At 48.7% G+C, this 23,503-nt stretch overlaps 1 protein-coding gene across 1 annotated transcript in view; it reads left to right on the forward strand.

Moving 5' to 3' along the window:
• Nucleotides 1-15,130, forward strand: part of LOC144180058 (phospholipid-transporting ATPase ABCA3-like) — a 48,705-nt gene extending 33,575 nt beyond the window's left edge. The window contains exons 9-11 of the mRNA XM_077708466.1: nt 364-817; nt 9,476-9,913; nt 14,518-15,130. Of these exons, the coding sequence (XP_077564592.1) occupies nt 364-817; nt 9,476-9,913; nt 14,518-15,130 (1,505 nt within the window). The remainder of the gene's footprint in view (nt 1-363; nt 818-9,475; nt 9,914-14,517) is intronic.
• Nucleotides 15,131-23,503: the final 8,373 nt, after the last annotated feature.

The following is a 23,503-nucleotide window of genomic DNA, read 5'->3' on the forward strand; positions in this document are numbered from 1 at the left end:
AAAAAAAAAAAATCTTTGTCATCATTGCGTTTTGATTTTGGGCGTTTTGGTTTTCACTGAGGTCAAGCTTCACGTGTTGTTTTCTGAGGGAAGGGACTGGTTAATTTTTAGAGCGAAATTGTGCATAGTTATTTTCCTGTGGTGGTCAGTGTCCATCTGTCTACGCATCCCGCCTCGCGAAAAAAATTTCGTCTGCATTTATTTGCGAAACTCTCTGTAGCTCCTAATGTAATGTGGATGTTTTGAAAAAATATGCCTAAATTAGCGGATAAGAGGAAGCTATCATTACGCCGGGCTTTCTTACTTGCCGTAATTAGTTTGCAGTGAATTTGTAAATGTTACAGAATGTTCGTCTGCTGTCAGGGCATGGCCGCCTGCACGGCCCAGCATACGACATGATCATTATATCACATTGGCCAAGCCATGCCACCAGCACTGTACAGCTTTGGTACTGCTCCCTTCGGACCGCTGCGCTTGCAGGCACAGTTTCCACCCTGGCCTACCAGCTGTTGGTGATCGGCTACGAGCCGGGTACTGAACGGCTGACGACCGACTCTCCGCGGGACCCGCTCGTGTGGGTGCTGTACCTGCTGCCGCCTTTCTCGTACACTTGGGCGCTGGTCAAGACGGCTCAGAAGGGCCCCGAGGACCGCCTCTGCGCCGGGTCACTGGAGGATGTGCGGGATGTGTGCGCTTATCTTCACAACAGTCTCGAGAACAGTGCCTTGCTGCTGCCGAACCTGCGTTACTGCTGCGCCCACTTCTACGCATCCAACATGACGGAGATCCGCTTGCTGTCCTCTTTCTCCTTCCACCGGTAATTGATTGATTGATTGATTGATTGATTGATTGATTGATTGATTGATTGATTGATTGATTGATTGATTGATTGATTGATTGTAGGGTTTAACGCGGTGACGCAACGCAGGTGATGAGGAGCTCTGTAGTGGAGGGTTCCGGATTAATCTGGCTATGTTTATTGTGCACGGAAATCTCGTACACACGGGCGTTTTTTCTTTTCGCCTCCATCAGAAAAGCGGCCACCGCGGCCGGGAAACGAACCCGTGACCTTGTGCTCAGCAGCGCGACGCCTTTGCCACTGTCCACCGGTAATAAACTTCGAAGAGGAGCCCCACTGAGTGCCGAAACTTTGTTTTATCCGGAATCTTCGCGTTCATGTTCTTATAGTGAGTGCACCGCCCATGCTACTCCCGTTATTCGGACCCCTTAAGTACTGCCTGTCACCTGAATCCACACCGTAACTAAATTGTGAGCCTCTGTGTCGGCGCCCTCATTTGCGATCACCGGACAATACATCTGTTCGCTCTCCTGGGTGAAAGGCGAGATGTCTAGCAGCATTCTACTGTTCTTAAGTTCTGAATGCAGGTTTGTCACATCGCTGGTCCCTGGAAATTGCAGTATACAAGTGGGGCATAATAGTTTCAGTGGCACTAAAAACGGAATCCAACGCTTGTTTAGACGAGACGGCACTGACGGAATAGTGCTATAACCCACGGTAATAACAATAACAAGCAGCATGATCTACCACGGCCGGTCGCTGCGCTCGCTTGCCGGCGAGCGAGCGCAGGGTTCGCGAGCGCGTCCAGACCGGCCGTGGATATATAAAACATGTACCAAATTTTCGCGTTCGGGTGAAGCTCAGCGAAATGAAAGAGTTTTTGTTTTGGCCGATCGATGGTTCTGTGTCTTGATCTTGGTCGTTGCGCTTCGTTTTTGGCAAAAGAAATTCTTTGTGGTCATTGCGTTTTGATTTTCGGCGTTTTGGTTTTCACTGAGGTCAAGCTGAGTCAGAAAAAGCTAAAAGTACATCTGAAACAAAAAAAATAGGTTCTCACGACAGTTCTATGGAGGAAACGGATGTCACAAATAGTGCCCCACGTGTACAGTTTTATATGGGAAGTGTACTGAGCAGTTTTCACTACGCCTAAGATTGAATCCGGGCACACCGAGCAGTGGGGGCAATGGTTGATTGATTGATTGATTGTGGGGTTTAACGCACCGACGCAACGCAGGCGATGAGGCGCGCCGTAGTGGAGGGCTCCGGATTAATTTTGACCACCTGGGGATCTTTAACGTGCGCCGAAATCTCGTACAGACGGGCGTTTTTGCTTTTCGCCTCCATAAGAAAAGCGGCCGCCGCGGCCGGGAATCGAACCCGAGTGGGGGCAATGGGGCTGCGGGGTGGAGGGTGGGGGGGCGGGGAGGAGGGGCGGCTTTTGTTTTTCGGCGTCCTCAGAATAGCAGTATTTTCAGACTGGCCGTTTTGCGGGCAGCCCTCCAGGGCCCGCTTCGAATGGGTTATCGCTCTCCGCTCTACTCTTTTCAAATCCTTCTTCCTCATTGAATGGCAATTTGTTAAACCAGCCTTTTTCATAGCCATCTCTCAATAACATCCGCTGCTGCTTTGGAGGTTCTACAAAATCTAAAATTTTGGTACTTGTGACGCTAACATCTGTAAGCAAAACATTTGGATATATCAAAGGGCGTGACACGTATTGCCTTGTCCTTAAAAACAGACAATTTACTCGAAATTCAGACTTTCCTTATTGATTGTTGGTTAGTGCGAAACACCCAAAGCAAGTAAGACCTTGGTATGCGCTCGCTATAATAGCAAACAATAGGAGCACACCGCGGTACCCTTTTTAATGCAAGATATACCATAGCATTAACGACCTATTACCGGACGTCCTAGCTCATTCTCCTTATCCCTTGATTTTGTCTCATTCGTCTCTATGTTGCTGTGACACCAAATAACCGCGTTCGCATTTCTAAGCACAGAGAACGGTTAGGGCGAACACACTTTTATGTTCGTCTAATCGACTTACATAATTATCACGCTAAATTAACTCATGTAGGCTTCAGTAAATGTCTTAATCACGCGACGCACTACTGCAAGGGCTTTTCAGTCAGCTGATGTCACCGAGGGGTAGTGTTAGTGGTGGATATAGTAGTCTCGCAATTCTGCGCTATCTGGTTCGAAACACGCAGACTTACAATGATTAAGTTTGCTTTCAACTTAGTTACCCTTGTTTTTATTGCTTCAACCGTCAGCCGTTTAGTGTGCGCCTCAAAGCCGCATCGATATCTCAGCTGGCAAGGAAGATCATGAGAAATTTCTGGAAAATATTTCTCGCATTCTCTTCACCCTTAGAGTTGCTAAAGCATTAAGTAATGTTGAGCTCTTTAGCTCCTATGCGACGATAGGAACGCCCTGTCAAGACTCCAAGCTTTTAGACCTGGAAGTTACGCTGGAAGCTTGTATCATCCGTTGGGCCTCTGCTAGTGTTTATGTTCTGGACTGCAAAAAGTTACGCTCACCCTTTTAGAGGCCCCTTAGGTATTTAAGGTCAAATATTTGACTTAGTTTTTACGAATTCGTAGCAACATTACTATGCAACAACGGCTTCGATATTTAAAGGGTGGATCGCGCGTAGAAAAATAAAACAAAAAGTCAAGCTTCCCTTCAATCTAGATTCGCTACAAGCGGCAGAACGTTCAGCGCGAAAACTCGAAACTACTTTTTGACATTTCTACGGGTAACATATACTTCTTATAAGCGAAAAGTGTTATATGTCTTACCGCACCTGCCGGATATTCAAGAATTTGCGATAACACAATTTCACCCCTTTGGATTGGTAAGCGTCACGTTTTCAAGAATCACGCTCTGTGAGACCATACGCAATTATAGGAGCGTACTTTCGAAATTCTCGAGGTCCAGCTGTTTGGCTGAGAATTGTTGAGCCATCCGGTATTTCGGTTAGTTCTTGGCTAAAGTAATTGACTTCATAGGTATGAATATTGCAGCATCTCCCGTGGTACAGTGTGAACTTCCCGCCAGGTACATAGTGGTGTACCTTCCCGTTTGTCCGTTAGGCGGTGCTCGAAAGCAAGGAAGAGGATGAGGAGTGCGCGCCGAACGAAGGGAAAGAGGAAGAAGACCGTGGAACGGTTGAGGCTAGCCAGAGTTTGTTGCTTGTGGGCACAAGTTCGCCTTGTCTAATAAACCCAGTTTGCCTTTTTTATTGTAACCATCGTTACAATATAGACTTTCGAGTTAACGTCGAAGATGCCTCATAAGTCTGTTCGGCTACAAATAAATGTCAAATAAACACAAGTGGGTTTATGTATCCGCAAGTTTTTTCTTGCCATTGCAAATACACAACTTAAATGCAATGATGCTACATGAGCAAATAGTTGACTAGGTGGCGCACATTATGAATCTTACAAAAATTTGGGGGTTCAACCTATGGTTCAACTGGCATAACATCGGCCAAGAACAGTTTGCTCGCTTTTGCTTCCGCCACTACCAGGGATTTCCGTGTAATAAACGCTAAAATACATGTTCTAACATTTCACACAGAAGGAACAGAAATGGCCAGTTGGTCAAGAAAGCGCTTGGTGATCAACAATCGATCGTACCAGCTGCACGTTGTGCAGAAGCTAATTCAAGCCCCATAAAATTTGTGGCTTAGTTTAGTGACCATTAGCGCGACCGTTTTGGCCGCGAGGGCCACCACTGGAGAGGGCGGCGCTGCGATCGTTTCGACGTCACTTGTAGGATCCCCGTTCCTACCTTGCCGACCTTGACGCATAGTTGGCTTGCAGCGCGTGACATTTCGTTCAGGACGCGCCTTCTAAGTGTATTTTCGTGTTAATTTTCGGCGTGTGAAGTCAATTGTCAGTCCGTGAAGCGTAGTTTCACCTCCTCAGGACTTTATAACCGTGTCAACCGTGGTGGGCTGCCCGCAAACGACTTTAGCGTGGTGGTGTATGCAGACGTATGCGACCGAAGCCAATGTAAGCATAAGCTGCAGCTCGTTTCCCCGATCAACATTGTAGGCTACGACGATCGCCGACCTGAACTTCTAGATTTCGCTTGTTGTTCGCTAGAAATGGATGAAGCAGGAAATCATGAAGCGTTTACTGCTCACAGAAACGCTCCGCACACACCCCCGCCGTGCTGCAGCAACACCTTGTTGCCACTTTATAAAATCTGACTAATCGCGGATAAGGAGTTCCACATTCGCGAAAGTGGATGTTATTGTGGTGAAAATTTGTGCTAGGTGGTGTCATTAGCTGTGATTTTGAAAGCGATGCTCAAATAACAGCCCGCAGTGCGCGGGCGTCAGTCCCGGCACCACCGGCCTGTTCACGCACGCTGAGGCGAGCGGCCGGAGGGTGGCGACAACTGCGCGCAAAAAACGGCCTAGGCGGTTGCAGGTATTTTGATCCTCGATCGCTTAGATCGCAGTCACCGTGGATACAAACTTCCACATACGAGAAAGGGAGTGATAGCATGGTGAAAAGTTGCGTTAGGGACTGTCATTCCCAACTGTAACGATAGCGGCGATGAAATATATGCCGCGACGCTAAGCCTGTGCGCTGTGCATGCTCCGCATTTGTACACAGCAGTACGCTGTGTACAAATGCGGAGCGAAATCAAGCAATGAACGTTTTAGTAATCACGCACACAAATCTCGCGTTCACTTGCATTTTGTTTTTCAACTTCAACGAACAGCGGATTGTTCGGCTGACGAATTTTTGGAAGAATACAGGATAGGCTAAGGCCCCTAAAATTAGGGACCTTAGGATAGGCAGTTAACAAGCAATGAAACGTGCCGTTGGAAGAGTGGTATGTGATAAGGCCCTCTGATTTCAGTTTCTGCTTTATTCTGCAGGCTCCCTGTGCCATATGACGTATTTCGAAGAAGTGCTTAGTCGCGGACGCCGATTATATTTTAAGCCCGCCTACGCGCTGCTCGCGGAGCATGTACTATTTAGCAGAGTAATGTTTGCGGGCGCTCACTCCACGACAAGACGACTCTTTGTCGTGTGCTTATCCGGGAGTACAATTATGCATTATCCATCGTACTTTCGTTGAATATTCCCGAAGTTAACACACACTGGCTTGTAAATGGTGGGGATCAATATCTGAGGTATGATATTGTCATACGTAACTGGCGTACTGTCCGGTATATGAGTGCTCCGCTGATTATGTAAGCGCACAAAACCGATTTACATAGTAGTGTATAGCCGTAGCATGAACATCTGAGGAAACGGTGGTTACGGAGGCACCGCTAGTAAATTTCAGGGCAGTGTAACTACTATCAGCTCCATGCATACGCCGGTTCCGCGACGCTGGCTTGTGACATACACCTGGCGCTTATACAGACCGAATACACCATACTAAGATCGAGTCAGAAACATTTACACCCTCGTAAACACACCCCATCTGCGAACAGAGTGACTGCTCCACATAAACATAGATTTCAAACGCCCGCAAACGGTAAATCTCAGTCGTGAAGGTGCCGCAAAAGCAGCGGCGACAGTGAAGAGCGGGACGGAGACTCCCGCGGCTGCTTTCGAAACGGGCCGCTAGGGGGATTTCAGTGGCGCCCCTACAGGCCGCGCTCGAGGCGTATAGCGGCACTCGCGATCTTACATTTCGTTCACTACTCGATGGTAGGCTCGTACTTTTGTGATAACGGTAACTTTCCCGACATGAGAATTACTACCTCGGTGAACTATATGGTAGCCAGTAGGTATTCGATACCCATGTTTCGTCAGTAACTTTAATCTGGAATAGTGACGCTGGAACTTCTGAATGTTTCGAAATTGCTATTCATGTGTTTCAACGTATACCGCTAAAAACTTTATGCATATATATCTGCATGGCTGCCCGCATTCAGGCTAAAACTGTTCATGTTCACAGGGTCACCTGTCACGTGGTTTAGGGAAAATCTTCAAAGTGCTACGTATACTCACACATTTCACAAGCATTCGTGACAAACTGCTGTTGTCGGCAGCATAGCGTTATACGTACTTTGGGGAATGGCTGGAACACCCACACGTAGTCACGCATGACTGTTCAAAACGACCCGTGTTTTGAACATTTTCGCTTCGCGTGTTACGAAAGGTTGACGTATCATTGCTAACACGCGTGGTTATCTAACGGATGCTTTTTGGGGAACTGATAAGCATCTCTGCAGATACGCGTAAACATTCCTCCGCGCATCCTAGCTTCAATGGCTCGTGCAATCGGGTATATCGTGCAGCGACGGAATCCTGGTCGAAGTGCTGGTGATGATCATCGAAGGCTGCGTCCTTTTGCTGCTCCTGGTGGGGCATGAAAACGGCTTCCTCCGCCGCTACAGGGCACCCCTAGCTACAGCCGAAGAACAGCCTGCGCGTGGACCACAGGTCTTGCCAGGACAACCTGTCGTGCGCCGAGGGGCAGTCTCTCGGCCCTCAATCGCCTCACTAGGACGTGCAGCGAAATCCCTGCAAAAGATTCCAAGCTCAGTGCATCCAGCCGCGCCACTACAAGCATCCCAGTCCACACGGCTCTCTGTGGCAACTCATTCGGGCACTTCAGGAAAACTGGGTCCTCCACAGGATGTCATCAATGAGGCAAGGTGCGGCGACAGCGCGCGAACGATTACTGAGTGGGCTGTGGCGTTGCTTGAAAGATGGCGACGAGGCGTCCGCAGAATTCGGCTGGGTAACAATACCAGAGTAGATGATACTTCTGACGATCTCGCAGACGATAACCACACGCCACCAACCGATCAAACGAGATCGCTCTCCTGGCTTGCGGGTGTAAGTAAATGTCCATTAAGCTGCGCGCATATGATATTTCGCACATAAGGCATCAAGGAACACCATGTTTTCATAACACCACGTGCATTAAAGCCCGTAAAGATGTCCCTAATTCCGCACAAAACACCCCTGAACAACCTTCCGACAGCTCGATTAAATTGTTTGGCACTTAGATTAAATTGGTTGGCACTTGTATTACATTGGCTGGCGCTTAAATTAAATTGTGTGGCGATTGGACTAAACTGAGAGGGAAAACCTGTAGTTTAAAATACGGGAAATCCGTATTCAATCATATGAATAACATAAACGCCAGGTTTTCTCCTGTAAAGCATACTTCTGAGCATGCTGCGGCGTGTGGCACGAAGACATCTTGCGGCCAGTCTGTCTCATTTAATTGCTTAAACCCGTTTCAACGCAAGAGACGGCGCCACTGCCTCAGAAAGCACGCGATTGCTCGTCCCACTGGCGCTTCTCCGGCGCCCAATCTGCGCGCACCATGTGGCAATTGGGAGACTTACAATCTTTGAATATACTGCATGCTTCACCCCTGGCCAGGTTTCACGTTAGTGGAGATGACCCGGTATTTTCACCGAAAGTCAGGAACCATCTCCTTCGTGCCTTCGGTGCAATTTCAGTTCGGAATATTGGTGTTATCCTTCACGCAGATCCCTTCAAGCGTTTCTAGATTGGCGCACCCACATGCGCGCGTCTGTTGTATGTCTGAATGAGAGAGAGAGAGAGAAAATGACATTTATTGAAAATTTCCGGCGGGGAGGCGGGTCAGGCCACGCAGGGCTTCGCCACCCCCTGTCTATGTACTAAGCAGACCCCGAAGCTATGCCTGGGCACCGGTTCATGCTACTCGGCGAGTCCCCTCCCGAAGGAGGGTCTCCTTTTCGCCTTTGCCGGGCCAGAGCAGCCTCGAGCCGCTGGACTGCCAGCAGTTGCCGCTCGTATTCGGGCGAGCTCACGAGTCCTATAATGTCCGGTGGTAGCTCTTTTGGGCTCCCCACTGCACTGTGTCTTCCACATCCCCACATGATGTGGGCCAGGTCTGCAGTCACCAACGCGCACACACTGCACACTGCACTTTCGTAAGTTCCAGGGCACACGTGGCGCGCGAGCGCTGGAGTCAGCACGGATCCAGTCTGTAGTTGACGGAGGAGGACGGCTTCGCCCCTCTTGAGCCTCGGGTGAGGTGGCGGCAGGGCGCGTCTTCCCGCACGATTCCAGTGAAGGATGTCCCCGTAGTTGGTCAGGGGCTCCATGATCTCCGCCGCAGACGATGGGCAGGGGGGCACCGCACGGTGCGCGAGCTCGCGTGCGATGCGTCCGCCTCCTCGTTGCGGTTGACGGTGCCACCCGCAATGCCCCCCACGTGTGCGGGGAACCAGCGGATGTGCGTTGTAGTCTCCTTGCGTGCTTGAGTGTGTAACCATTGAAGCTACGCAGTATGCTGTTTCATTGGCCATCTTACATCCGCATCAAAGACGCCGTTTGTATGATATGGCTACTCATTTTGTTTGTATTATTTTTGGGGATTCTGTTATAGGGGTTAGATTAGCTGTGTTTGTATGTGCCCATTCTCAGTTCACCAATACTCATAAACTAATGCGTCATTTTAGATCATTTAATGGTTAAGTACAAGAGCATTCAAAATTTCTGCATGTGCTTGATATCAAGCACACCTGCAAACTTCCGTCATTTAGAGCAATATTCACCTCTCCAGTTATTTAGAGTACACCGGGTTAAAATAATTCCTATTAGCGCTCTCCAGGGGCGAATTGATGTTGCAAAGTTTAATACCCTGCCGAACTGCTATTTAAACATAACCGGTTTTCTTGTCCCCTTGCAGGCTAGTGCAGAGTATGGCTCTAAAACCGCGGAACAAGACCCCGCTTGTGGTCGTCGGTTTGAACAAGGAGGTGGGAGGGGTGCCCGTGATTCGGGGCCTCTCCTTCCACGTGAATCCCGGCGAGTCGTTCGCCATTGTCGGCCTGCGCGGCTGCGGAAAGACGACGCTGCTCAGCCTGCTGTCCGGCACTCTGGAACCGACATCGGGGACGGTCGTCAGCGGGGAGACGTCGCTGGACAACGTGGCCGAGTGGCAGAAGCGCATCGGCATCTGCCCCACGCACGACAGCGTGCTGGGACGCCTCACGGTGCGCCAGACGCTGCGGCTGTACGCCAGCATTCGTGGCATCCAGGCCGCGGACGTCGAGCCGCTCCTAGAGCACGTTTCGCTCCTCTTGAACCTCACTCAGAGCATCGACATGAAAGTTGACGCCTGCAGGCGAGTGCGCATGCGCTGCAGGCGCTTGTATGCGTGGTGAACTCGTTTTTTTTTTACACGCTTGCCACACCTTGCTTGTCAAAGAAGGCTGGTGGTACGTTGACTTTTGGATAGTTGTGGAAGAAAGTTGGGGTGATCTTCATTCTCAGCCCACTGAGAGATCAAGTAACGTTTCTTTGAGACACTGGCGTAGTGCATGGTGTGCGAGGAAAAATCAAGAATTGTTGCAAGAAAGCCAGTGAGAGTTAAGTAAGCAAGGTAGCTGGGAAAAAAGCAAGTGAGGAAAGAAACTAGCAAGACACTTAGCTTACGAAGTCGAATACTTTTTAAACCGATCCTTTCTTTGCCTCTCCTCCCCCATTTTGCTGGGGCTGCTGCTGCTGCTGTAATGTTGCTCACACATGTGGCAGGCGCCCTGCCTGAGATAGCGCAAGCCTCCGTGTATCTCGGCCGGTGCCGCTGCACAGCCTTGCATAGTTCGTACCCCCTCACCACCGGGGCATTGCGAGGACCACCATAAAAAGACCCTTTAGAGGTTTTTTTTACAAAAACCACCAGATAATGCAAGCCTGCGCGTATCTCGACCGCCACTGTGCAGCCTTTCACACTTTGTGCGTTGCTGTGCGCTTGGAGCTTTTTCTTTTTTTTTTTTTTTGAAGAGCGCGCTGCCCGTGCGTGCGAAAGGGGCACGTAAACACGCGCCAGCAGACTGTTCCTCTATGCACACGCAGCTGAAAATTGTGGCCAGCCCTATTACGCTCGGTTCAAAACGCCCCATGCCCGCTCAATTCAACCGAAATATGTTACGGCACCTGTTCCGTTATTTCAAACGTGAAACTTCAACTTCCCTGCACAGTTTTTATAACACACGGTTCGAATCTACTACAAGCTTCGCGTCACGCAAATTCCAACGTATGCTTGAAATCCGTAGAGATTTTGTATGTCATCATATGTGAACAGTAGTACTAAAACGACGATTTATATTCGCAAAATAACCAAGAACATGTTCAGCGGTATATAAATTCACCTATAAAAACGGGAAGAGCACGCGAATTAAAAATATACTTCATACCACACCACGATGCACAAATTGAGATGAATTTTTTTTTCGTGACAAACTTGGCTGCCCCGGCTATTTTTATTTGGGTTTCAGGATGTTTGTATCTCGACAGCAGCACACTCATTTGGAATTGACCTAATACTCTTTGGGACTTAAAAACTGATTTGAATTCCACGCGTATTTGCATGCAAGCACACGAAAGCCTGACTCGTGACGGTATTGTATTGGGAAGTGCCATTTTTTCCTATACACAGATGATAGGAATGGATGAGAATACAAGAACTTACCTTACGCTAATAAAAAAATCTATAATATTTATATGGACAACCAAGGCCCGGTTACTAATTCTTCAACGTCTTTCTCCTTTTAATACAATCCGTCTGTTCACGCTGCTTCCTACGTTGCAACGTGACCAACTCGTTCACTTACAAACTTTGCCTAATGACAACTCCACTTAGTGACTTTGCCACTTTGCTTGAACCTTGTAGTGATCCGGTTTCCGTTTAGCCCACACTTCATGTTTTTGCTCTGCTCTAGCTCCCGTGTGCCATAAGTGATCCTGCTTTACGGCAGTTTTAATATTTTAGTGAAGTTCTACATTGAAATTCCTGTAAGCATTTTTTTTTACTGCTCAGATTATGTACTAGTAGCATTGGTGCGCGTTAGAAAACTTTCATTATGTTTTAGGTACTTGACTGCCATTGAGAGAACAAAGTTTAGCTTAGTTCCTCAGTGATAATTTAGCAAAGCAAGAAAGCAAGGAATTTTTTCAACCAGTGCTTATGACCCGTGCTTGTGCTCGATAGAATGAACGACCTCTCGCGTGTACCGTATAAACCGGATTATAGGTCGACCCGGTATATAGGTCGACCCCCTACCTTGAGGTGGGAAAAGTTGACAAAAAAAAATAATTTGGCACAGAAGCGCACTCACAATGTATATATTTATTTTCGACGCCCGTCTGTCACTGCCACTCACTATGCCTGCCGAAGTCACTCGTCCGAGCTCTCAGAGTCGCCCGAGGATGACTGCTTCGCACTGTCATCTTCCATGCCATCAGGCGCGTTGCTGATGGAGCACTTCCTGAACACTCGTGTATCCATGTCGTCGGGCAGCGACTGCCCAGAGAAGGACACCCAGCTTGACACGGTTGCAACCGGCCCGTACAGGTCTTTTTGTTGTCGCCGGCTATCCACTCATTGTACAGTTCGCGGAGCCGGTCCGCGCATGGCCTCCGGAGCGATCGCGAGCGAAGTTCCCGGACGAAGTCCGCCACTTTGTTCTCCAACTCGGGGTGCACCGCTTGACGTCCACAGAACGACCGGTTTCGGGGGTTGCACGCGCACAGCCTAGCTTTCTGGCTCCGCCAGTACCGCACACTTTTCTCTGAAACGCCTAACTGGCGTTACGCCGCCATATTCCCATTCTGCTCGGTGACGCAATCGCCGCCAGCTTAAACGCCGCGGTGAACTGGCGTCGACTGCCGCCACTTATCTCGGAACAGAGACGTACAGAAATGTACGCACGCACGCGTAATAGACGAGTAAAAGACGAAAAACTAGAGAAAAGCGAAATCAAATAAAGGCCTGATAGAGCGAGAGAGCAGTCCGACACGAATGGCGATTGGCGACGGACTACGCTTGCACATTGTTGCCAGACAACGATTTACATTCTGCCAATGACCGCTATATAAGACGAGGGATGACTTTTGTGTGGATTTTTTTGGAAAAAAACTCGACCTATATTCCGGTTTATACGGTGGTATATTATGGTTTGCTGTCATTTTGGTTTTTATTTCTTCATTTTTCTTGTCGGTACACTTAAAAACAGCGTATATTATAGCAAATGAAAACAATTTTATTATACGTACATATATATGGGAATCCGCTTTAATGTAAATACTCGGAAGTGCACTGTTTCTGGCGTGGTTTTTTTGTGTGCACATGTGTGAGACTGCGAGTAAGTGTTTAGTTATTTACAGTATAAAGTAGTTGACCATATCAGCACATAGTTCTGCATAACCAAGCCTTCTGCAGTCTGAAGATGGTCAAACCTCCACAGCAAATTTTCTGTGACCCCTTCACCTTCAGATTAAATAGCGCGCATCTTTTGGGTGCTTTATAATCTTCATTCTATTTAAACAGAGTACACAGCACAAGCGCTGAGTTCCAACTTCAGCGCTTGTATTATGTACTCTCTGCTTCGTTCTGGTCAAAAACATGTGCGTTACTCAATCTTCAGTTTCTAGTCATAAACTAGTCAGCCTAACATGGTATTTGATTAGATTTTCCCAACGTGGGGTATATATGCCTTGCATAAGTGCTCAATTCTCAATTTTAAACAGCCAGGGGGCGTTAAACATTGGGTTAGATAATGGCTTCATTTTGGACATTGTTCTGGTCATTATAGCTAGCAAGTGAAATTTATAAAGTGTACAACGTATCTGCAGTACATCGCCATGCATAGACAGATGAAGGAAAAGGGTTCAGAGGAATCAGCCGTTTATGCACACGCAGAGTCATTTCATGCACTGTTTTAGATGTTAAATTATATATCACATAAGTTACATTTAGAGCCGATGCAACAAATTACGTTGATGCTTGCGTAAGCATTTATAACCTACGAGGGCAATATGTGCATCAGTATGGAACAATGTAGCTCTGTAGTCTTTTTATCACCGCTAAGAGATTCAACCTATCGCTGTATAAATATTCTTTCACTAAATCAAGGGCTGGTTTCATAACAATTTTCTGGCACACATGTAACCCTGCATTAAGGTTTATAATGACCGAGAAGATATGATATGGGCATAGACAGCTATGAATTTATATCATATCCTTATTACATTCTACATGGTTTTTCATTAGGGAACAAACGTAAAAACTCATTGCATCTCCAGCTGCTTATCCTTCTTGCGGGCGTGAGAACTTTGGGTAGCGCATACATTCAGTCGGCGTTGGGTATACGCCTAAACGTTCGGTCGGCGCATACCGGATTCCCCTCCTTTATCGGCAACACCGAACAGTTAGGTTGTTCGCGTAGCAATGGCACCACCGTAACATCGTTGGTAAAAAGCCATGTTTTTTGCGCTACCTAGCTGATTCGGTGCTGCGAACACTGCTGCCAGCTCTTCGCGTCAGTTGCCATTTTATTGTTTTATTAAGAATTATTCCTGATCAAAAATTTACCTTAAAAATTGTCTAATGCTTAGAATTTAGTCTAATGTCAAGAACGGGAATCACGGCACCGTATGGTGATTCACTATCAATTTTTGGCAGGCCATCGGGTGTTACTCACGTGTACGCAATACAAACGAAACAGTGCGCAGCAAATGAAACACTGCATTAGGCACCTATTGTGGCAATTTCTTGGGCTAGGAATGTTCCGGTTCTGCTCATTCAAATCCACGACTGGGCATGTAGCATTTATTCCCACGGCACAAAGCACCCTACCCCATTGTTTATGACATTAGGTCGCATGCACGAGGAGTTTCTCACACTGCGCATGCGCAGCGCGGATGGTAATCGTTCCTTCGCAACCGCAGCGCCGTGACCCGTCGCAAGCTGGCAGTGGCCATCGCCGTCATCGGGCTTTCGCCGCTCGTGCTGCTGGACGACCCGGCCACGGGGCTCGACCTGGAGTCCAAGCGCAAGATCTACCGCACCATCCTGTTGATGCGGCAGCTGGTCAAGACGGCCGTGCTTGTGGTCACGCACAGCGTGAGCGACTGCGTGGTCATGTCCGACCGCCTGGCCGTGATGCGGGACGGACAGTTCCAGTTCTTGGGCAACACCAGCGAGCTGCAGGAGCGGCTCTGCGCCGGCACCGTGCTCCTCGTAGAACTCAAGCTGGCCACTGCCGCCGACGTGGACGTGCTGAAGCGAGTGCATCTGCTCGTGCTCCAGGCGTTTAATACCGCCGCCTACAACGGCCGGCTCGGGCACAAGCTCGAGTACTCGGTCACGCCGTCCGCCCCCTGGAGTCAGCTCGTGCTCAGGGTGCGGGACTTGCGCGATCAGATGGCCGCCTACGCCGACGACGTCTTTCTTACCGAAGTGACGCTCGAGCACGCGCTCCTCAAAATGATTAAGTACCACAGACCCACGGCGAACACGCCTGCAGATGACGTCGTCGCTCTGGGCGGCGCAGTGGCGTGATTACAACCGGCCACTTTATTTATGATAAGTACGATTGTGTAGCTTTCTACGGGAAATGCAGCCGTCTGGGAGGTTTCTTTTGAAGTGCCTTCCAAGCAGCGTAACCTTAGGACTGGTAGCCGGACTTAAGATTTTCGTTCTATTTTCCTGCTAACTTCACACTTGCTTTCAAGCATTTTGGAACAGCACTACTGTGATGTAAACAGCATGAGCAACTTCTATTCGACCTTTTAACGCTATCTATCTACAGCTTTATTGGTTTCTTCGTTTGAAATACTTTTTTGCCGGTAGAACTAAAGAATAGAAATGCATTTACACTGCAAATGTCAATTTACTTGCGTCACCTTTCGTCCTTTGATAGACGTAAATAAACGCCTAAATCAATCGCCTCCTATTTTTTTTCGTAAACATCTAGGTAAGAAATTGCACAACGGATGCTTGATCCACATTTATAACCTATTTGTTATATTCCTCTAACTACGATTCACGTATTACGAGTATTTCGTAATTGCAGCAAAGATTTCATGCATTCATCTGCTTCGCTGGCGGTGAAGATTCGTCTGATAAAGGGCGTGACATCCGTGACGAAGAAAAAAAGGGAAGGACGGCTATTCAGGGTGTTCGAAGTTTCTGTTCTCGGGAGGTGGCGCCGCCATCGGCGAGAAGGTCGTCCTACAGAGGTCGCCACCTATATGTTACCGGGAGAAACGAACAAAAATACATGGGTTTGTGCACAGGGTATGGCGAAGAAGCGGTTTTATTTAAATTATTAAATGGAGCATTAAGAAGGCACAGTAAAAATGAACAGCGCTCATTCCTAGGACTCAATAATGTCGTTTCGAAATGTATAAACTCGTACTCCGCAGTGCGTGTCGGCGTAAGGACGAGAACGGCGCCGTGGCGGATATAAATGAATGGTTTGCATGTTAGCGCAGACTCGTTCACGCGTGAAAATTTACAGGGACTCTAGTTCTAAACATTTGCCGCAGAAAACAACCAGCACGGTGGGAAAAGAAATACAGGACAAGCAACGAACTTTAGCTAAACATCTATTGAAGCGATATGAAAATACATAGCCAGCCGTCGTACCAAAAACAGAAAAATGAACCCTATAAAAGCGCACAGTCTCGCAGGCGCGCGGTCTCAGGTGCCCGTACAATCATCACGGACTCTCAAGAAGCGTACCGATGTTACCAATCGGGATGAGTGGACCCTCTAGCACATAAAATATTATCAAACCGATCCCCCAACCGAAGGGTGCTCACCAAATTTGCCCACCAACAGGCCCGCGTACTGACCATCCAGGCCCTGGAGGGTACGGTAGAGCTTGCCCCACATCACTACATTTCAAGAGATTACTCAGCACTACAGGCTTAGTAGGAGAACATTCGCACTCCCACACCCAAGCCACACAAAGGATCGGGAAACAACTCTATGACTTATCAATCCTGTGTGGCTTTCTGGAAGTCTGCCGCCAGAATAGAAAGAGGCCCACGTCACCCTCATCTCCAAACCCGGCAACCAGCAACTACAACGACAAACCTCCACCCTGTATCGATAACCTCCTGTATTGGAAAATTAATAGAAAAAATGGTTCTCACTCGCCTCGAATGGCATCTAGAGCACGGGAACCACTTCCCCCACACCTTTGTTGGGTTCCGAAAACATGTCAGCACCCAATACAGAGCGCTTCCGTATTAGAGAAGAGATGTTTGAAATCCCAAGCACCGCCCAACTCCGCACTATCGTCGACGTGGATAAGAAAAAGGCTTTCGATAACGTTGCCCATGACGCGATCCTCCAAATCCTTCAGGAAACTGGTCTTTGCACACGCCTTTCCAATTATATCACACTTTCTATCCAATCGCACTGCCCGGATCATTCGACCCGACAACCAACCGTCAGCCTCCTCCTCCATACGCCGTGGTACGCCTCAAGGCTCCATCCTATCGCCCATTCTGTTTAATTTATGAAAAACCTGCCCCCAATTATTTTTGGTTCCTGATCTCCGTCATGCCATTTATGCCGACGATATCACAATTTGGAGCTTGGCAGTCCGGGTTTTCAGGGGCGTACCCTCCAGGATGGCTTGGATATAATTCAAGCTCAAGCAAAATTCGTGGGCTTGGAATGCTCCCCAGAAAAATCAGAATACGACCTTGTTCTTAATCAGACCAATAAACAGACAGACCTCCATTGCTCCCTCATCAGCCTCACTGATTGATTGTAGGGTTTAACACGCCGACGCAAAGCAGGCGATGAGGCGCGCCGTAGTGGAGGGCTCCGGATTAATCTTGACCACCTGGGGATCTTTACGTGCGCCGAAATCTCGTACACACGGGCATTTTTGCTTTCAGCCTCCATCAGAAAAGCGGCCGCCGCGACCGAAAATCGAACCCGCGTCCTCGTGCTCAGCAGCGCAACGCCTTAGCCGCGGAGCCACCGCAGCGGGTTCATCAACCTCACTGTCAACGGCTATCCAATCCCCCGACGTCTACACATTCGCATCCTCGTCTTTAAATGGCAACAAGATGGGAAGAGCACAGTATGGACCAAAAGTAGTATCAATGAGATCAATTTATTCAATAACATGCTTCGTCGAGTCACCCGCCACAACACAGGCCTCAAAGAACACGAGCTTCGCAAGACAGTAAAAGCAACAATCTTTTCCAGAGCCCTTTCCTATGTTAAACTTACGAAAACTGAAAACAAATTGTAGATCGCCATCCGGAAATGCCTACGAAGAGAGCTCGGTGTGCCCATGTACGCCCCAAACGATCTCTTTGCCGACGCGGCCCTCTACAATACTCTTGAGGAAAAAGTATCCATGCACATCACTTGTCAACAGCACAGGCTTACAACGCCAACTCAAGGCCCCGACATCGTGGCTGATATAGGGTTTGCGACATCTCACTTATCTCCTATACCAAAAAAACCTCCGCCTCTCTATTTCGCCTTCAAAATCCGCTCTACTCGTAGTCAGTAACAAGCGTGGAGTAGCCCCGGACCCTCAGGTACAAATTTTTGGCAGCCTTATACCGCACGTTGACACCCTTCGGATTCTCGGTCTCACCTTACATTATGCGGGCAGCTCTGTACCGACTCTGCGCACACTTCACAATCAGATCACTCAGCTATCCCATCTCCTCCGCCGGGTCGCCAACCGAAGAGCTGGACTACACGAGCATCACCTGCTCCGCATCATCGATGCTTTTGTTATGTCCCGTATACTATACACAATTCCGTATTTGCAACCCTCGCCATCTCAGCTCTCGTCCCTCGAGGCCTCCCTCCGCACACTTTACCGTATCGCTGTGGGAGAACCCCCCTACGCCGCCAGCGCCACCCTTCTGGAATTAGGGATATATAATACTCTTGAAGAACGCATTGCGTGCCATCGCCAGGCCCAACTCGAACGCCTGCAGACTTCTGCCCAAGGTCGTGCTATTCTCAATACACTTAACTACCCCACTTCGCAACTACCCCCCATACCACCGGAGCACCCTCCTTGGGCGACTTTCACTAATTTACGGGTTGAGCCTTTGCCCCGCAGCATGAACCCTGATCGACATCCTGCTCGTCATGCACTGCGCGCTCAGGCCCTCTCCAGACGAATTAATTTTCTACTCTCCCATGGTTCCATCGTTTACTTTACTGACGCCAGCGACATCCCCTCAAACTCAACGGGCACGGCTTCATTTCTCCAACTCCCTTCTTTAGACACTGCCACGCTTTCCTTTCTTTCCCCACCGGGTTCGACCTCTCTCGAAGAATACGCCATTGCCCTTGCAATAGAGCACGCTACTCTTACTGTTCCTACCAGCACGCCAGTATATATCTTCTCCGACTGTCAGTCAGCCCTTCGTAATTTCGCTCACCATGAGACTCACCCACACACTACTGAATTCGTCACTCCGATACTTGCACTGAATCCTCGGCCCCGCTTCACACTGGTTTGGGTTCCTGGCCACGCTGGCATGTGCGGAAACGCCTTAGCAAACGCGCTCACCCGAGTACCTTTCCCGGGTCCGCCCATGTCCTGGCCAACCTTGTACCACCCGCCGACGGTTCGTACTCAACACCGCGCTTCCCGCCGTTACCAATTAAATGACCAACGCCTATCACGTACTCTGTACCCACCCCCCAGTTCCCGTCTAACTCGTGAGGCTGCGTGCCTCATTCGGCAGGCTCAAACCTCTTCACTCCCCTCCCATAACATTCTTCAACGCATCTATCGGCGCCCTGGTCATCCTTCCTGTCCCACCTGTTCTTCCTACCCATCCATCCCTCATTCTTATTGGGACTGCACCCCGCCATCACTTGACCCATCCCTCGCCTCCATCACCTTCTGGGAGCTCTGGTTGTCTCCCCCGCCGACAGTAAACATCCAGGCTGCCCAGGAAGCTCTCTACAAACACGTGCACCAGATCCGCACGGACATTCTGGAGTACTACGTGGATCCGGTGAATTGAACTTTGAAATTAGGACCTGGACTTAGGTCCTGCGGAAAATAAAGTTTGTTCTCTCTCTCTCTCCACCATTGGACACACTTCCTAGAATAACGGTCAAGTCCATCCCGCGTAACATGGACCCGTCTTCAGGCTCCGGCAGGCTCGAAGCAGAGCCCTCATCTTTCCAGACCATCATAAGACACACATTACACAGACGCCACATTTACCGACAACATATCCACAACTGTCGCGGTAGGTCCAAGTGAAAATATCATCCATCAACATTGTAACGTACCTTCTTCTACAGCTACTGAAATTCAAGCCATAGCCGATACGATCATGCTGCAAACCCATTCAACTGACCAAATTACCATCCGCAGGGATAGTCAAGTAGCCCTCTGAGAATTCGCAACTAACTCATTACCTGCGCACATTCATCACGAACTGGCATGCTACATGGCAGCCCACAGTCACCTGCACGTCTTTCTAGAATGGGTCCCCAGACACCAGGGAGTTGTAGGTAATGAAAGGGATCATGCCCTTGCTTGTGCGAATCTAAACCCTGCCCTGCGACTACAGCCCTAAAGAAGAACGCGCCGCCCATGCATCGCAGGGTTCAGAGTCAACAGCTGAAGGACCTTGGCAGTTCCCGCCACAATCTTCCTCCTCCCACTTCTGATCTTACACGCCGCGAAGGCACTTACATCCGCCAGACTCAGACTCGCTCCCTCCCTTGTGACCTAATTCTCCACTATATATTGGACCGGGATGGCACTCTCCACTGTCAAGTGTGTGGTGCCTTTCCCGGCGTTAACCACACATACTGGACTTGTCCTCGCGCCACGCGATCACCTCACTTTCTTCATTCACACATTTTACCATCCCACATTCCATACTCATGGGAAAGCTGGGTCGCTCCTCCGCCTGACCTTCGCCCCATCCTTTGGCCTCACCTCGCCCGGCACACTGCCCACGTGCGGGGCCCTGACACCTGCGGAATACCCGCCTGAATGCATTCCAGGCCCACCAGAACCCCATGAAGTTTGATCTCTCTCTACGACTTCTTCAATCAACTACATATCCTCATCACACCCGACTTAACCTAATGTCCCCAAGCCAATATTCAGCCCGATGCAGATTCTGCCAGCAGCTAGGAGCACTCAGGCACATTATTGTAAAATGTAAAGTTATGCCAGAATATTCTGTGGGGTGATAAAGCGACAGACGTTTGAGGAAAATATCTAGCAGACGCCATTGATAGGCTGGACCTCTGTGTTGCAAATGATGGAACGCCAACCTTCTTCAGGCCTCCTAGTGCTACCAGTTCCATTGACTTAACCCTGATTTTCACTGATATTCAGTTAGGATGGAGAGTGGCGCCAGACCAAATGGGTAGTGATCATTACCTTATCTTTATTGACGCAGCAGGATATCGATTACGGGCCTCTCAGATTGTCCAGCTTGTCAACTGGGACAAGTACCGATCGGAATTAGATGCGGCTGCCGGCAACCTATTAGGCACCATGACAGCAAGCAAGAAAGCGGCGACTACGCTGCTCAAGATACCGAAGCACTTCCCGGTCCCTTACTCAAAGCTTAAAAACCTCTGTGCGGCACGAAGAAGGGCGGAGCGTCAGCTCAAGCGGAAGAAAGATTTGGCATTGAAGACGACTTTCAATAGGTTAAATTCAGCCATTCAGCGTTACACAAATAAACTATGGCGAAACCAATGGGCTGCATTTTGCGCAACATTAAGTGTATTTACTCCATCGCCACGTATCTGGGGAATGGTGAACTCCCTTCTTGGCAAAACTCGCCCTGTCAAGCCGTTTCTGGCAATGGCTCTAATCAAAGGCAAGACTTTACCATCTCTGGCTGAGGAGTTCGCTGACGTGTACGCATCTTCGACATCACCATGCGTAACAGATGTGTCACTGCAATTACGCAGTAGTGCATCAACGGCTTGCGCGTACTCCTCAGTTTCAGCAATAGATACCCCATTCACGCTGAGGGAGCTTCCAGCAGTTCTTGCTAGCTTACGGAAACGGTGTGCAGCTGGCCCTGACGGCTTCACGAACCAAATGCTACTTAACATGCCATTGGAGTCCCAGCATAGCTTCCTGGGATTCTTTAACCATATTTGGACGACAGGCGACATTCCGTCATCGTAGAAGCTGGCCCGGGTGGTACCGGTGCCTAAACCTAACAAGGATACAGCAGACCTCTCATCATACAGGCCGGTGTCGCTTACTTCTTGTGTCTCACGGCTCATCGAAAAGCTAGTCTGTGTCAGACTGATGTGGTGGCTAGAGCATCGGAAAAAGCTTCCTGCCTGTATGACCGGCTTCCGTCAGCGGCTGAGCGCCCAAGATCTGTACTGGATTTGGTCCGCCACTTGGAACACACTAAACTTTTTTACACCCTTTTTGGCCCAAAAGGGTGTAAAAATCTTGTCCCATGGCTAACACCCTTAAAAGGTGTTTTGGCAAAAAAAGGGTGTATGGATGAAAAAAGGGTGTTGAGCTCAACACCTTTAAAAAAGGGTGTTGAGGCGCTCAACACCCTAAAAAGAGGGTGTTGAGTCTCACACCCCTTTTTTCTAGGTTATGGCATGCGCAGAGGCAATGTCAAACGGCGGAGCGCGCAGCATTCAACACAAATAGCCAATACGTACAAGTTACAGTTAGAACACGGGATGCAAGCGGTACAGGGAGTGCATACTCACTTAGCAATACATGTGCTGTTCTTGCTTTTATACCCAGCAGAGGAAAGCCCCCAGATGGAGTCGGTGGGCTTGTCGCAAAAAACTGATATTTTAGCGCTTATTTTGGAATTATGGATTTTACTACGAGAATATACAAATAAACACGCGGATTTGCAAAAACTTTTTAATTACGCGGTAGTTTTTCTGATCCGTAACTTATAGAATTTTATTAAATACCATACAAATCTTCCCTGCCACCTCAACACCCTTCAAAAAGGGTGTTCAATATTTCAACACCCTTTGTCCCAGAAGGGTGTAAAGCTACAAATTAGGGTGTTCGAAACTAAGAAAAAGGGCGGAAAGAAAAAAATGTGTAAGAAAAGACCGATAACGAAGAAAAAAGGTGAAGACACCTCCAATTTTGGAGGCATTTTGTACCTGTTTACACGGGTGGACTGAACATTCTCTACAAGCGGGCGGGGGGGGGGGGGTTGTACCTCACGATGTTTCCAGCAATATGAATTGGCATAATTTATTACCACTGAAGCTCTTTAAGCTTCAGGAGGTAGTTTCGGTGGCATTAGCAAAAAAATACAAAGAAAAAGAACTGGGGCACCTGTAAAGGGTGCACCACCGCAGATAGGGTATTATAACAGTGAAGTCGGCTTTCGAGCTTGTTAGAGTGTGAGCACAAGGGGCGTATGCGTATCCGCACCTCTTACTGTACCATTTCAAAGGTACTAGTCTTTTTTTGTATTCTAAAAGGTAAAAAAATTCGCGCAGCTTGTAATAGTGGTGCAAGGCTGGAGAAACAGCAACGCTGGGGGCCGACCTACCTTGTTTCCCTCTTGGATCTCCTGGAAATGGGGAGGGGGGGAAGGGGGGAACACTGGAACAGCCTTGTAAAATCCGGTAAGTTTGGCCTCATCCCTGAGCGGGCATCCTGGCTTAGCAAGAACATTGTAAAGCTTAGCAAACATAACAAAACTTAGCAACACCGGAAGAAACTAGGTCGACCCCCAGCTCCGCTGTTCTTTTTTTGCAACTGAACACCTATTTCACACCGTTTCAACAACCTATAGAAAGCCAAGCGTGTTGCAGTTGGTAAACATCCTTTTCGCCACACGACTACAGTCTTCTTAATTTTTAAGGTTCAAATTGGTGTTTCACGCGCCGAAGCTAAACTTGGGGCATGTGGTGCACCGAATAAGGAAACGA

Source organism: Haemaphysalis longicornis, unplaced genomic scaffold (genome assembly GCF_048455015.1).
Source record: "Haemaphysalis longicornis isolate Haplotype H1 unplaced genomic scaffold, Haemaphysalis longicornis Haplotype H1 scaffold_4, whole genome shotgun sequence".
In the NCBI taxonomy this organism is placed as follows: Eukaryota; Metazoa; Arthropoda; class Arachnida; order Ixodida; family Ixodidae; genus Haemaphysalis; species Haemaphysalis longicornis.